The sequence below is a fragment of the Eretmochelys imbricata genome, chromosome 1 (assembly GCF_965152235.1).
Source record: "Eretmochelys imbricata isolate rEreImb1 chromosome 1, rEreImb1.hap1, whole genome shotgun sequence".
Classification (NCBI taxonomy): Eukaryota; Metazoa; Chordata; order Testudines; family Cheloniidae; genus Eretmochelys; species Eretmochelys imbricata.
In genome coordinates, this window is record NC_135572.1 from 220,757,422 (window position 1) to 220,771,145 (window position 13,724).

General features: G+C 49.5%; 1 protein-coding gene across 1 annotated transcript in view; it reads left to right on the forward strand.

Annotated features, from left to right (window-relative positions):
• The first annotated feature begins 256 nt into the window (after window positions 1-256).
• LOC144268890 (antigen WC1.1-like) overlaps window positions 257-13,724 on the forward strand; it is a 43,865-nt gene continuing 30,397 nt past the window's right edge. The window contains exons 1-2 of the mRNA XM_077824191.1: window positions 257-320; window positions 7,147-7,461. Of these exons, the coding sequence (XP_077680317.1) occupies window positions 257-320; window positions 7,147-7,461 (379 nt within the window). The remainder of the gene's footprint in view (window positions 321-7,146; window positions 7,462-13,724) is intronic.

Sequence of the window (13,724 nt, forward strand, 5' to 3'; positions counted from 1 at the left end):
TCATATATGGTGATGTTTGTTGCTTTCAAGTTTTATTGGATGTTTTAGCTGCATAAAGTCACAGATAAAACCACTGATAATAACTAAAAAGGCAGGTGGGTTTGCTATTGGTTCCTTCCCGCAGCTGATGCCAGTCTCTGAATCTATTTATTTCCCTTCCCCTGCTTTGTTGTCACTTGTCAGACACAGAGGAGCCCTGGCAGGTGTTTAGGGGCAGCCAGTGCAGTGAGTGGGGGGACAGCAAGTCTGGCTGGCAATGAAGGGACATCTCTCCACTCCAGTGCTGTGGCTTCTTCTCCTCATAATTCAGGACGTTGCAGGTAAGTCTCCTCAGTGTTTCACCAGGGGAGCTGGGTTAACTGGAACGAGGGTGGTAACTTTTACAGTCAGCTTTTTACCATCAGTACCTGGCTTGGACGTTATGACTTTTCCTTTCGGGATTAGACCTTGCCACTGTTATCAAGGTGTTTGTAACCTTGAGATTGGACTATTCAAATGACCCTAATGTGGGGCTGTACCTTAGAACCATTCAGAGAACGAAGTTGGTGCAAATAGCAACGACTCACTGATCAGCACATCTCGCTGGGAGCATGTTACAGCCGTGCTGGAGGGTCTGCACTAGCTGCCCATCTCTGGGTGGAGGTTAAGGTGTTGGTGATGATTTGTAAAGTCCTGAAGGTCTGGGACCAGCCTCCCTGAGAGATCCCCTCTCTCCCCATGACGTACTGCCACAGCTCTGGTTAGCAGGTTCACCTGAGCTGGTTCCCCCTTTTTATAAAGGAGAGGGGTGGCTGGCAGGGTGCTGTCTGTGAGGCCTCCAGGACTCTGAAACTTCCTGTCCCCTTTGGGCCAAAATAGCCCAAATCTGGTGACCTTCTGGGCACACTGCAAGAGACAGTTGTTTGGGGGTGCGGGTGGGAAGGACCTAGGCTGTGCATCACATAATGAGAAAAGGGTGGGAAAGAGTTTCTGTGGGTGTCTGTCTGGCTGAGTTCCTGTTGAAATGGTCACTTCATGCTGCAAGGATTTGAGTGTTATCCATGCCGTCCAGATGCCTAGAGCCTTGGCTGGGCATCCCTTTAGTAATTTCAATCCCAATAAATACATCAATAATTTGGGATCCAACAGAAATGTCTGTTTGGTCCAGAATCCAACAGCTCCAAGGGCCAAGTCCTGGCTCCTCACTCCCCCATTCACTCACTGAGGCCAGTATAAGTTTTGCAATTTTGAAGTGAGCAGGATTTATCCAAATAAACCCAGAGCTGATTCCTCCCAGAGAAGGGGGGTGTGCATGTGTTGAGGTGCAGTGTGCAATGCCCTGTTCCCATGGGGGTATCGGAAGCTCTGCCAGCAGGAAGATTTATCCTGCAGGAGACCTGCCTCCCTCCCCCAGGGTTTCTGTTGGAGCAGAGAAGTTTTGAATCCTAGTCGGATACTAGAGAAGCCCGACCAGCACAAGCTGCATGGCAGAGGTGCTGCATCAGGGCCTCTCATGGCCACATTAGTTTCATTCTCACAAGGCCACCCCTGCCCAGTTTCAGGGCTGCTCTCATTCCTCCAGCACAGAGAGGGCTGCAGGCTCCTTGCTACCCAGTGTCCCAGCTCCAGGAAGATTTAACAGCAATGCGGGAGGGAGGAGCAGATCATGAGGTACATCAGCATGTGCTGGTGCATCTTAGGGAGTGAATCTGGCCCAAGGACTCCAAAACTGATCAGCAATAGGATTCAAATTGAATGTGGGACCCAGATATGATTCAAATAATGCAGTGATTGGAACCTGCTGGGCTGGTGTTAGCAGCACAAGAATGATCCATGTGTCTGGCAGGGCAGTGAACTGCTCAGCATTAGCTGGTTCATGGGAACCCGATGTGCTGCTGCGCCAGCCTGAGAAACTGACCCTGATCTTGACAATCAGCAAGGTCAGTCTAAATTATTGTCTCACCCTTGGTCTACACTAGGACTTTAGGTCGAATTTAGCAGCGTTAAATCTATGTAAACCTGCACCCGTCCACACGATGAAGCCCTTTATTTCAACTTAAAGGGCTCTTAAAATCGATTTCCTTACTCCACCCCTGACAAGTGGATTAGCGCTTAAATCAGCCTTGCCGGGTCGAATTTGGGGTACTGTGGACACAATTCAACGGTATTGGCCGCCGGGAGCTATCCCAGAGTGCTCCATTGTGACTGCTCTGGACAGCACTCTCAATTCAGATGCATGATTGTCTGCCCTTGCTCTGACGCAGGGAGGGGCGACTGACGACATGGCTTACAGGGTTGGCTTACAGGGAGTTAAAATCAACAAAGGGGGTGGCTTTACATCAAGGAGTATTTCAGGCAGGACTTCACGGAGTGTTCCAATAAGAAATGGTGCACCTAAGCTATTGTTCTTATTGGAACAAGCAGGTTGGTCTGGCCTCTGATTGATACATGGCTAGATTTACCTCGCTGCACCTTCTCTGTGAGTGACTGCAGTGTGACCTAGAGGAAGGAGTCCCCTAGACGGGGGGCAGGGTTGCAATGAGTACAAAACAAATCTGGTCTATTTCTTGTTTTGATACACTCCATCTATCTTTTCCATCTTTGGCTGGCAGTAGATGGTGCAGAAGGACTGCACGCCATCCACATCTCATGGCTGCTCGGCAGAAAATGGTACAAGAGAACTGCTAGCAATTCGTATCGCCGGCCTGCTCACCATAAGATGGTTCAATAGGACTGACTGCAGGACTAAAGAGAATGACCTGATCAAGTCACTCCAAATTTAGTCCTTGCGCCCATGTCTGCCCAGGCGCTCCTGATTGACCTCACAGAGGTGACCAGGAGCACCTCGGACATGACGATGACGGCTACCAGTCCTACTGTACCGTCTGCTGCCACAAGGCAAGGGGTTGCTGCTGCTGTGTAGCAATGCAGTACCACGTCTGCCAGCACCCAGGAGACATACGGTGACAGTGAGCTGAGCGGGCTCCATGCTTGCCGTGGTATGGCATCTGCACGGGAAACTCAGGAAAAAAGGCACAAAACGATTGTCTGCCCTTTCTTTCACGGAGGGAGGGAGGGAAGGGGGGCCTGACAACATGTACCCAGAACTACCCACGACAATGTTTTAGCCCCATCACGCATTGGGATCTCAAACCAGAATTCCAATGGGCAGCGGAGACTGCGGGAATTGTGGGATAGCTACCCACAGTGCAACACTCCGGAAGTCGACACTTGCCTCGGTACTGTGGAAGCACTCCGCTGAGTTAATGCACTTAATGCACTTAGAGCATTTTCTGTGGGGACACACACACTCGAATATATAAAACCGATTTCTAAAAAAATCACTTCTATAAATTTGACCTAATTTCGTAGTGTAGACATACCCTTAGAGGAAAAACCTGTCCTGATGTATATTTCACAGACAGCTCAGTCACTGTGCGTTGAGTAGGGGGCTCGTACCCAGAAAATCCTGAGCAAACCAACCATCTAGCAGGTTACCTGGAGTTTATATTTCAGATTCCCAAGAAGTTCCTATATAATGTGCTGGGATTAGAGCCCATGACACAGCTGTACATGACCGGAAAGCATGGAATTCTGTGGTGACTTCTGCTGATCAGACTGACATTGCAGGGGACGGACAATTATTACCACGTGCGGGACAAATTACTGCACGATTGTGGGATGGTGTCATATAGTGATGCCAAGCACATGTTCAGCTCAGTGTATTTTTGTTGGATTGCTGAGGAAATGTTCATCATCCCCTGAATATTTTTTATTTTCTATGGGAAATTTGACTGCTTCATATGATGCAGACACAGTGACATGGGGAGCATAAAATACTCTCCAGCTATTTGTGGGATAACGTCCTATAGTGATGCCAAGCACAAGCTCAGCTCAAAGTATTTTTGTTTGATTGCTGAGGAAATGTGCATCATCTCTTTCATATTTTTTTATTTTCTCTTGGAAATCTGAGTTTGCTTCACATGACACAGTGATGTGGGGGAGTTTACAATACAGGGGATATGACCATGTAGCTACTCTTCCGTTTCCCTCAGTGCCCCAATTCTCCTCCTTGAGCTCTAAGAAGAGGTCAGGTCAATCTTTGCCAGAAGATCGTGTTTCACAATTATTGACCTCTTTACATTGTGCGGGAAAACTAATTTGTAAAATTCAGGCCAACAAATGAGAATATATCAGGGGTGGGCCAAAGCTGCAGGTTTCACTCCCAGACCCAGATCTGAACTTCCCCAATGTTCAGAGTGCTGGGTGGGGTCATTATTCCAAGTTGGGTCACAGAAGTGGAGCCAGTATATGAGAGGTGCAGTATGTAAATGTGATTGTTATCCTGAAAGGTGCTGATGGCTGCCATTGGGGAGTCTTCGACCCTAAGACAATCACAGACCTCATGAAAGCCAATGGCAGGGCGAGAACTCTCTTTTAGGCTCAACTGACGGAGCAATCAAGATCCTTTATGTAGTAAAAACAGATGCAGACAGTGGGGGCTACTGCCAAAGGCACTGGGCACAGGGGCAGGGCAGAGCTAAGCCAGGGGTTTCCATTGTTGCCAATACAGGGGCTAGGATACTGGTCTCAGAATGTGTCTGTTGGGGGGAGAAGCCAGTAGAAGGAGTTGTGACCGGGATCTTGGAAGCAGAAAAGAAACAAAGCCAGTTGGAGCTCACTGGAGGGGCAGGCTGGGGGATTTCTGAGCAAGGAAACTGTCGGCTGTTCTTAGTTTCTACTGAGTGCAGGGAAACAGAACTGTGTGTGCACCTAGCTCGAGCAGTGTTGCAGCCTTGGGTCCTGCCACAAGCGAACATCACGGAGTTAATTCCAATGAAAAAAATCCCCTATTTTTCTCAGTGCGGATCAGGCCCCATGTGTTGCCTGTGGGACTGCACTGAAGTGAGCCGTACCTGAATAAATGCCCCTGTGGATAGCAGCAAAGTGAGAGTTTTGTATTTCCTTGGCATTAAAGGAGGAGGATGGTCTGGCCACGTACTGGTGTGAACTGCACTGTTCTCTGAGCTCCATGGAGGCTCCATAAACACGGTGTCCCTGGCTCAGCCATCCACCGCTGCAACCAGCCTGTTCCAGGGGTCACACTGGAACTCTGCATGCAGCTGTAACTCCTGGGCGTTGTAACGAAGCCTGCACCTTGCTCCCAGTCTCAGTGACAGTCCTGGCTTTTCACACGCTGTCCTGTGGGCCAGTTCTCCCAGGCAATATCCCAGGATTGTGTGGCAGGCAGTGGCCCCTCCTCACATTCCCTGTTAACTGCCTCCCTCCCAGCAGCCAGCTTTGCCTTTTCACAACCCCCAGAAATGCAAACAGCTGTAGAGACAACTTAGGGCAGGGGTGGAGCTCAGAGCTACTGGGAGAAAAGACAGTGTCAGGGAGTGGGGACAGAGTCTGCTTCTCATGTGGGGAAGGAGCAGCCTGTACATGCAGGGCAGAGAGGCCAGATAGAAAGGGGAGAAGAGAAGGGGGAAGAGCCCAGGGGAGGCAGGTGGGAAGAGACCAGTGGAAGAGGGAAATGTGTGGGGAGGTGGGGAGAGGAAACTCCTGTGGGGAGCACAAGACTGTAATGCCAAGCGCCACAGAACAAAAATTACGAGGTTATAAAAACCATCCGGTCATGATACTCAGGCTGTCTCTGAACGGTCGAACCCCCCTCTATTCCTCTGCCAGCGTGGGGGTGAGAACTGCAGACTGAAAAGTCACCATTTAATGCACCCAAACGGCACAACTCCCCCTGGCTGCTCAGCTGGAGACTGCGCTTACCCTCCCCTCACCCCTGAGACGCGAACTGCCGGCCATTGCCCAGCACTGCCTTCGCTCTCCCCTCCTGGTTCAGTTCCTCTGAGAGACCAAGGGGTGACTGGGAAATAGCTGGACAGCCACTGAGCTAATTCATGCAGCTTAGTTCACAGTCACACACAGAACTTCTGTTTCTTTTCAGGGGCGAGTTACAGATATTGGAGACCGTCACACTGACATCAGCCATTCACATCTGCTATAATGTCACCGTAACAGGGCAGGGTTGATTTAGCCATTTGCAAACAGCAACACTTCCCAGGCTTCCCCCACCCCACCCCTGCAACTTCTCTGCCTGAGGCAGGAAAGTACTGCCCCCGTTCTAGAGCCCCCTCTCCTTCTCTCCTTTGCTCCTGCCCCCTCACACTCCTGACCCCATCCCATGCCTACTCCAGACTCCAATACTCCCTCCTGTCCCCCTGCTCCAGAACCGCTCCCCTCCCTCCTGTCTACCAGTGCCAGACTCCGCACACTCCATCCAGATTCCTCCGTCCTTCCCAACTCTCCCTCATCTCCCCCTGCTCCAGGCTACCTCCCCTCCCTCCCATCCTCTGCTCCACACCCCTCCCCTCCTCACCCTCTTGCTACCCTGCTTCAGAGTCCCTCCCTCCTCCCCTACACATGATTACCCTTCCCCACCCCACCTCCTTCTTCCCCCCTTTTTAGAACCCCCTCTTCTTCCCATGCCTCCTTCTGCCCCCTCTCTGCTCTCTCCCACTCCCCCTCTCTCCCTCCTGCCCGATTCCTCAACCCCTCCTCACTTCTCACTCCTGTCCCCCACTCCAGACCCCTCCTCTCTCCACCTCTCCATGCAGACCCGCTTCTCTAAACCCCCTTCTCCTCCCTCCTGCTCAATAACCACTCCAGCCCTATGCTCCCTGCTCCCCCATCCAGATCACCCTGTGCTCCATCTCCACTGCTCCCTCCTGCCCCACTTTCAGATCCCTGTCCCCTCCCTTCCGACTTTGTCTCCTGCCTCCCTGTTACCCCACTGCAGACCATCTCCCCACCATCTCGCTGCCTTCAGCCCCAGTGACAGTGACAGGAGATGGCGCCGTTTGGAGTAAGGGAAACTCCATGAGTTGGCGCCTTCCATCGTGTTCTCACAAGACAGGTAAAAACTCCCCAAACCACCAGAGTGGGGATAAAATGGGGAGAGCTGCAGCAGTGACAGCCCTGAGTGCGAGGCCCTGAGACTTGAGAAGGTGGCGCCATGAGGCAGCTCTGGGCAGGTCCCATTCTACTGGTTCTGAGTGCGGATCCCCTGCTGGTGGGCGTCGACTCTGCTGTGATAATGCTGGGGAGGGGGCTCCCTGCTGCTCTGACCCTGCGCTGTGTCTCTCTTTGAAGGTGCTGATGAGCTGAGGCTGGCGGATGGAGGCAGCCCCTGTGCCGGGAGAGTGGAGGTTAAACACCAGGAGCAGTGGGGGACGGTGTGTAGTGATCGCTGGGATGTGAGAGATGCTGGGGTTGTCTGTAAGCAGTTGGAATGTGGAGCTGCTGTCAGTGCCCCTGGCGGGGCTCATTTTGGAGCAGGAAATGGACCAATTTGGCTTGATGACGTTACCTGTGCTGGTACCGAGTCTGCTCTCTGGCAGTGCGGGAACAGGGGATGGGAAGTGCATAACTGCGGTCATGGAGAGGATGCTGGAGTGACCTGTTCAGGTAAGAATCAGCCACCTCTGTCCTGAAAAGCAAATCCCCTGAGAGAAAAGGGCTGGAACCCACAGCGTGTTGTGTGCCTGTGACCCTAACAAGAAATGAACAAAAAGCAGAGCAAGTCCTGTAATTATTGTCATTACTGAACTGTAATTATTACTGTTCATGTCTCTGGCCATTGGGGAGCCCCCTGTGTGAGTGTGAAGCATTTTCATTATCTCATTTCCAGTTGCTTCAGTGCCACATTGTTCCTTTCCCTTTCCCTCTGAATGGGTCTAAAAATGCAGATAGGAGAGAAAATGGAAAAGGAAAATGTCACGTAGGCTCCTAAGTCGCTGAGACACTTTTGAAAATGTTACACTCATGCTAAAATGCAGACCCAGACACCCAACCACAGAAGAACAGAGGCTGGGGCATGTATGTAGCCCCTTTGCCACCCTCATAGGGTGACTAAGGAAGGGGTAGATTCTCCCAGCTTGGCCAGAATTAGATTTTGCCGAAATCACTCCCCCCTCTGCTCTGTTACTTCTCACATTTTGGACCAACCAGTAACAGAAAATTTCATAATCTCTGATACCCTGTAGATCTAGAGTAGAATAGAGAGCTCAGCCAAAAATATACCTCAATCCTACACAGCACAGGAATATCATATTATGGAGGCATTTGTTGTAACTGAATAGTTAACATTACAGCTACAGACCCATTATAAGTTTTATTTGTAAGTTCTCTCTTCTTAACATTTAGTAGGAATAATATCTTCCCCTGAAACAGCACAAGGAAGAGTAGAATATTTCCCTATAGTTCCAAAAGTTTTAGCAGCTCCCCCTGGAAATTGGAGCTCAAGGCAGGGTTTAATCTCAACCCTTTCCTGGATTTTGAGTGTTTCAGTGACACACCTCAACGTTCTCTTCACATGGTTAGCGGGGGGCGGGGAGGGGGCGGTGTTATATGTGTCACCCTTCTGCCAGGTGGAGCCAGCAGCAACCAGGGCTTGGTTCAATATCCAGGGGTTCCTTTTCAACAATATGGCACAGAACCAGTTTGAGCCCCCTCCCAGTAATCTGGAAAATTACACACCACCCCTGGGTGCCTTAGAGAGGCAATACTTCCCCACTTGCAAGCAGAGTCTGCGTGTAGAAAAGAAACTTTTAATGAAAGGAGGGAAATCACGTGACATTCATTAGGGAAAATGCTGCAAGCAGGATTCATAAACATAAAATTGAGCAGGGCACCCACCCCAGCGTGCGTGGGGCAGCACCTTCCACCTCATGTTCTTGAGTTCTACAACCAAAAGTTCCTTTTCTGTGTCCCTCTCCGCTCCTTCATCACACCCCACTTCACACCATCTGTGAAACCCCACTCACAGTGGTTGTCCTTGGTCAGTGAAGACCCAGAGTCCAGAGGTCCATCTGTGAAAGTTCATCTTCTACCCAGGGAAGAAGACACCTTGCTTGCTCTACCATCTGAGCACTTGCTCTGGCTGGTTAACTCACCAGCCACCTAGCCTCTCTACCAGCCTCGTTACTGAGACCTGTACATATCAGTCTCTTGAGAGTCCACGCAGCTTCTAGTGATTGTCAGCTCTCAATAAACCAGGCTGGACAGAAATACTATCCCACCACAAGTGTTTTCAGTTCTAATAAGCACTTAACTTAGTTAAAAGACTACCAATACAACCTATTTAGCTCTATTTTTGAACAGTGGGGAGAAAGAGATTAAACCAGACCGAGAACCCTTAGGAAGAATCCACACCTTCTCGCTAACACACCCCTCTTAGATTTACAGAGGTCTAGCATTCAAGTCCCTGACTTAACAAGTTCTTTTCAGCTGAGGATGACCCCCTCATTTGGGACAGGTTAAGCACAGTTCTGCTCCCCTTTACTCATACAGTAAAGACAACAACACTGATAACATTTCACTACCTCTGCATTCAGTACCAAGGTGATTTGTAACCCAACACTGGCCAAGTTGATCACTTTGAGCAACATGGATCTATCTGCTGATATCTAGGCAGAGGAGGTGTGTTCAAGTAAATACAGTTTGCTCCCAAAGTATCTCCTCCTCCCAGCAGCTGTCAGGGGAGAACTCATTCAGACCCTGCTTACAGCTGCCATTTCCTAGTATTTTTAAACAATAAAGAGATGGGTTGGGCAGAAACTTTACGAAAATGAGCTTCATTGTCAGGACTTTGCAACTCTGCAGAAAACAGATCGACCTTCACCAATGTAACCCCCCTAACCTGGAAATAACAACGGCACAATGCCTTGTGCTGCCCACCTAGCAAGTGCCCAACAGAGAGTTTTTCCTTCTCTGAACCTCACTGGGAGGAGGGAGCTGTACACAAACAAAGGGGTAACAGAGCAAAAGTTCTTTCTGTATAACTGCATCTGTATCTCAACTAGAGCTACATGTTTGTAGTGAGAATAAAGTTCAGGTTTGTAACAGGGCCCCTGAAGGGCTAGGCTGCCTAGTGGTTGGTGCTCCTGATCTGCAGCTCCTTGTTTAGAAGATCAATTTCCCTCAATCTTTTAGGCAATGGGGTAGGGAAACCCAGGCCTTCTTTCTCTACCAAGTCCCAGCCCAGGACTCTGAATGCATCAACCCCGGAATAGGGGTGGTCTCTTAGCAGGGAATCTAAATTTTCTGCTCTGGGCTGCTTCATACCAGTGTCCTTTTTGTTTGGAGCCTGGCGCCTCTAGTCCCATTTGCTGGGTGGCTTGCATCCGATAGCACCCTTTTGTGGATCTTGGGTGGCATCATGCTGCAGTCTGAGGCTCCTTCAGATGGGGAAGCTGTAAGTTTGGTGAGACTGAACCCCACCACATCTCTGGGCTTCAGGGACCCAGTTACCTCAGTTGCTGGAGGCTCCTAGGTCTCCTCCACAGTCCCCCTTGGCTGGGGAGACAGTGATTACGCTCTGGTGGCTGCCCGGCTAGTGACCCTTCCCCTCAGGTAGGGATGGGGATAGCTCCTGCCTCTTCTCCAGTCAGCCCTCAACTGAGCCAGGCTCTCTCCTTTTCTACCCCCCAGCCCTGGCATTGGCTGCAGGGTATAGCAGGGTGGGGCTAGCTGGGTCTAAAGGCTCCCTTTAACCCCTGCCGTGCTGGCAGGGTAGTTCAACAGGGGCTTATATAGTCTTTCTCTTGTGGCTGGAAAGCCCCTTGTCCTCCTGTGTAAAATCCCCTCCACAAGATGGAGTTTGCAGTCACCTGGGCAAGTCATGTCTATGAATGATTCAGCTTTTTGCAGGCAGACGCCATTGTTTTCATGCATGCAGTTTCCACGGTATGCATCTGATGAAGTGAGCTGTAGCTCACGAAAGCTCATGCTCAAATAAATTGGTTAGTCTCTAAGGTGCCACACGGACTCCTTTTCTTTTTGCGAATACAGACTAACACGGCTGTTACTCTGAAACCTGTCAATTGTTTACATGTTAGTTTGAATGTTCCCAGGAAAGCTCAGATGTGGATTGGTGTCTCCCAAAGTTCATTGTCAGTTAAGTGTTTCTTGATTGGGCACTTACTGAGAATAGTCCTTTCTCCAGAAGCCGACCAAATGCTTCGCTGAGGCTACTTAACATCAAATAAGTACATACCCAATATTCATAACTTTGAATACAAAAATGATACACACATACAGGCAGCGTAATCATAACCAGCAAACTACAACCTTCCCCTAGACAATGATCTATACGGTCACAGTTCATGGCAATAACGTCACAACTGTAATGTGAGTTTGCGTTGTACAAACTGAGTAGAAATGGAATAAAGGACTCAAGATTGGATCCATTCAGAATTATTCCAGAAATAGCCAGTCGTCTGTCGACAAACTGCCCTGTGCACTAGATATCACTGAGAACAAACTCATACGGGAGCTGTGATGGTTCTGCACCAAGCAATTTTTGAGAGATGCTGACCTGACAGAATACTAGAAAACTTTCCCAAAAGTGACAGTCGTCTTCTGATATGCAGTGTTGCTGTAGCCATGTTAGTCTCAGGATATTAGAGAGACAAGGTGGGTGAGGCAATATCTTTTATTGGACCCGTTTCTGTTGGAGAGAGAGAAACGTTTGATCTGACAGAGAAGAGCTGTGTGTCAGCTCAGAAGCTTGTCTCTTTCACCAACAGGAGAGGGTCCAATAAAAGCTGTTACCTCAGCCATTTTGTCTTTCTCAATCCCTTCTCGTCCAGTTTCAGTTTTCATTTCTGGTTGGATTAATACCAAACTTTGCCAAAACATTCTCCTCTGCCAAAGTCCTTGCCTCAGTCAGTGCACAGGCTGGATGGTGCCCAGGGAGTGAATCAGGGATGCACAGTGACAGAGGCTGTTGTCTGTAGGCCCACAGCCTCATTGATTGCAGCAGCAGCATCACCATCATGGGCGATCCCTCCATTCCAGGATGATCTCCACCACAGATTTACATCTGGGTCCTGAGAGGACTCAGGAGTCCGATCCTGGAATCATAGATCTGCCCGCAGTAGGTACAGATGTTTCCTGACGGGTCAGCTGTCTGCTGAGAGAAAGTTCTTTTTCTTTCCTTCCTTCCCTCTCTCTTTTCAACTTCGAGGGCAAAGCACTTCTCCTCAAAGCGGGCCACTGCCTTTTGGAGGATGTGAAATTACTGAGATGGGTTGTTTGCTTGCTCCTCCCAGCTTGTGATGCGTTTTCTTGAGATACGCTTTCAGTGTCTCTTTGTAGGGTTTCCTGTGACTACCACGGGATCTCCGACCATGGGTGAGCTGAGAGTAGAGGGCTTGTTTTGGGAGGCGAGAGTCTGGCATCCGCACACAATGTCCAGCCCAGCGGAGTTGGTGAGTGAGGATCATTGCTTCAATGCTGGTGACATTTGCTTCAATGAGGATGCTGGTGTTAGTGCAGCGATCTTCCCACTTGATGCAAAGGATCTTCCAGAGGCATCGTGGGTGGTGCCACTCCAGACTCTTGAGGTGCTGTCGATAGGTCACCCAGGTTTTGCGTCTATAAAGGGGTGTAGGAATAACAATTGTCTCCCATACCTGGATCTTGGTTTCCTCCCGTAGGTCACAGTCTGTGAAAATGCACCAGAGCAGTTTTCCAAAGGAAGCACTTGTGCACTGGATCCTCTGCTGGATCTCACTGTCAATTTTTGCATTTTGAGAAAGTTGGCAACCAAGGTAACAGAAGTCCTCAACTCTCTCCAAAGTCTGTCCCTCGATGGTGATTTGTGGTGGCTCATTTGCAAGGCCTGAAGCAGGCTGATGGAGCACTTTAGCTTTCTTGATATGGGGTGAGAGTCATAGGCTTCGGTAAGTGTGTGCAAAAAAATCCAGTGTGGACTGAAGGTCATTCTCAGTGTGTGTGATGATGACACAGTCATCAGCGTTTTGAAGATCAGTAATGGCAACCCTGAGGACTTTAGACTTTGAGCAGAAATGTCAAAGATTAATAAACAGCCCATCCATTCTATATTGAATGTCAACTCCAGTGGGGAGGAGGTCTTTATCAAGGACCAAAATGACTGCTAAATACATGGAGAACAGGGTTGCGGCAATAACACATCCTTGCTTAACCCTAGTTTTGATGATGAAAGGATCCATCTCCAGGCCATTACAGAGAACGGTGGCAGTGATCTCACCATGAAGATGCCTTAGGCCCTTTACTAGAATTTGGAGGGCAGCCAAATCTGGCCAGCACCTTCCCACAGGGCTTCGCGATTGACAGAATTGAAGGCCTTTGTCAAATCGATGAGAGCTCTGTACAGGTCCTGATTTTGCTCCCAAGACTTTTCCTGGATTTGGTGGGCAATGAAGATCATATTGGTTGTCCAGCAGGATGGTCTGAAACTGCACTGAGATTCCGGCAATATTTCCTCAGCAAGGGGAAGTAATCAGTTTAAGAGGAGATGGGCAAGAATTTTCCCTGCTGCAGACAGCAAGTCAATGCCACAATAATTTCCACACTCCAATTTATCTCCTTTCTTAAAGATTGTAACAATGTTGGCATTTCTCAAGTCTTCCGGAATCTTCTCATTATACCAAATTTGAAGAAAAATGAATCTCCCTGCAACATAGCTCTGAGGCTCATTGGAGCACACAAGCCCCTTCACCGCAAGAAGGTGACGGTCCCCCAACAGGGGCTGCAGCAGTGGCAAGATATGTAACCAATAAAATTATGCTGAAATTATGCTCCTGGCTGCTGTGGGCCAGAGTGGCACCAGGCACTAGAATGGAGATGCGGGAGACTGTATCCACCTATTGGGCCTCGGCAGTGTGAGGAGGAAGCTACCCGAA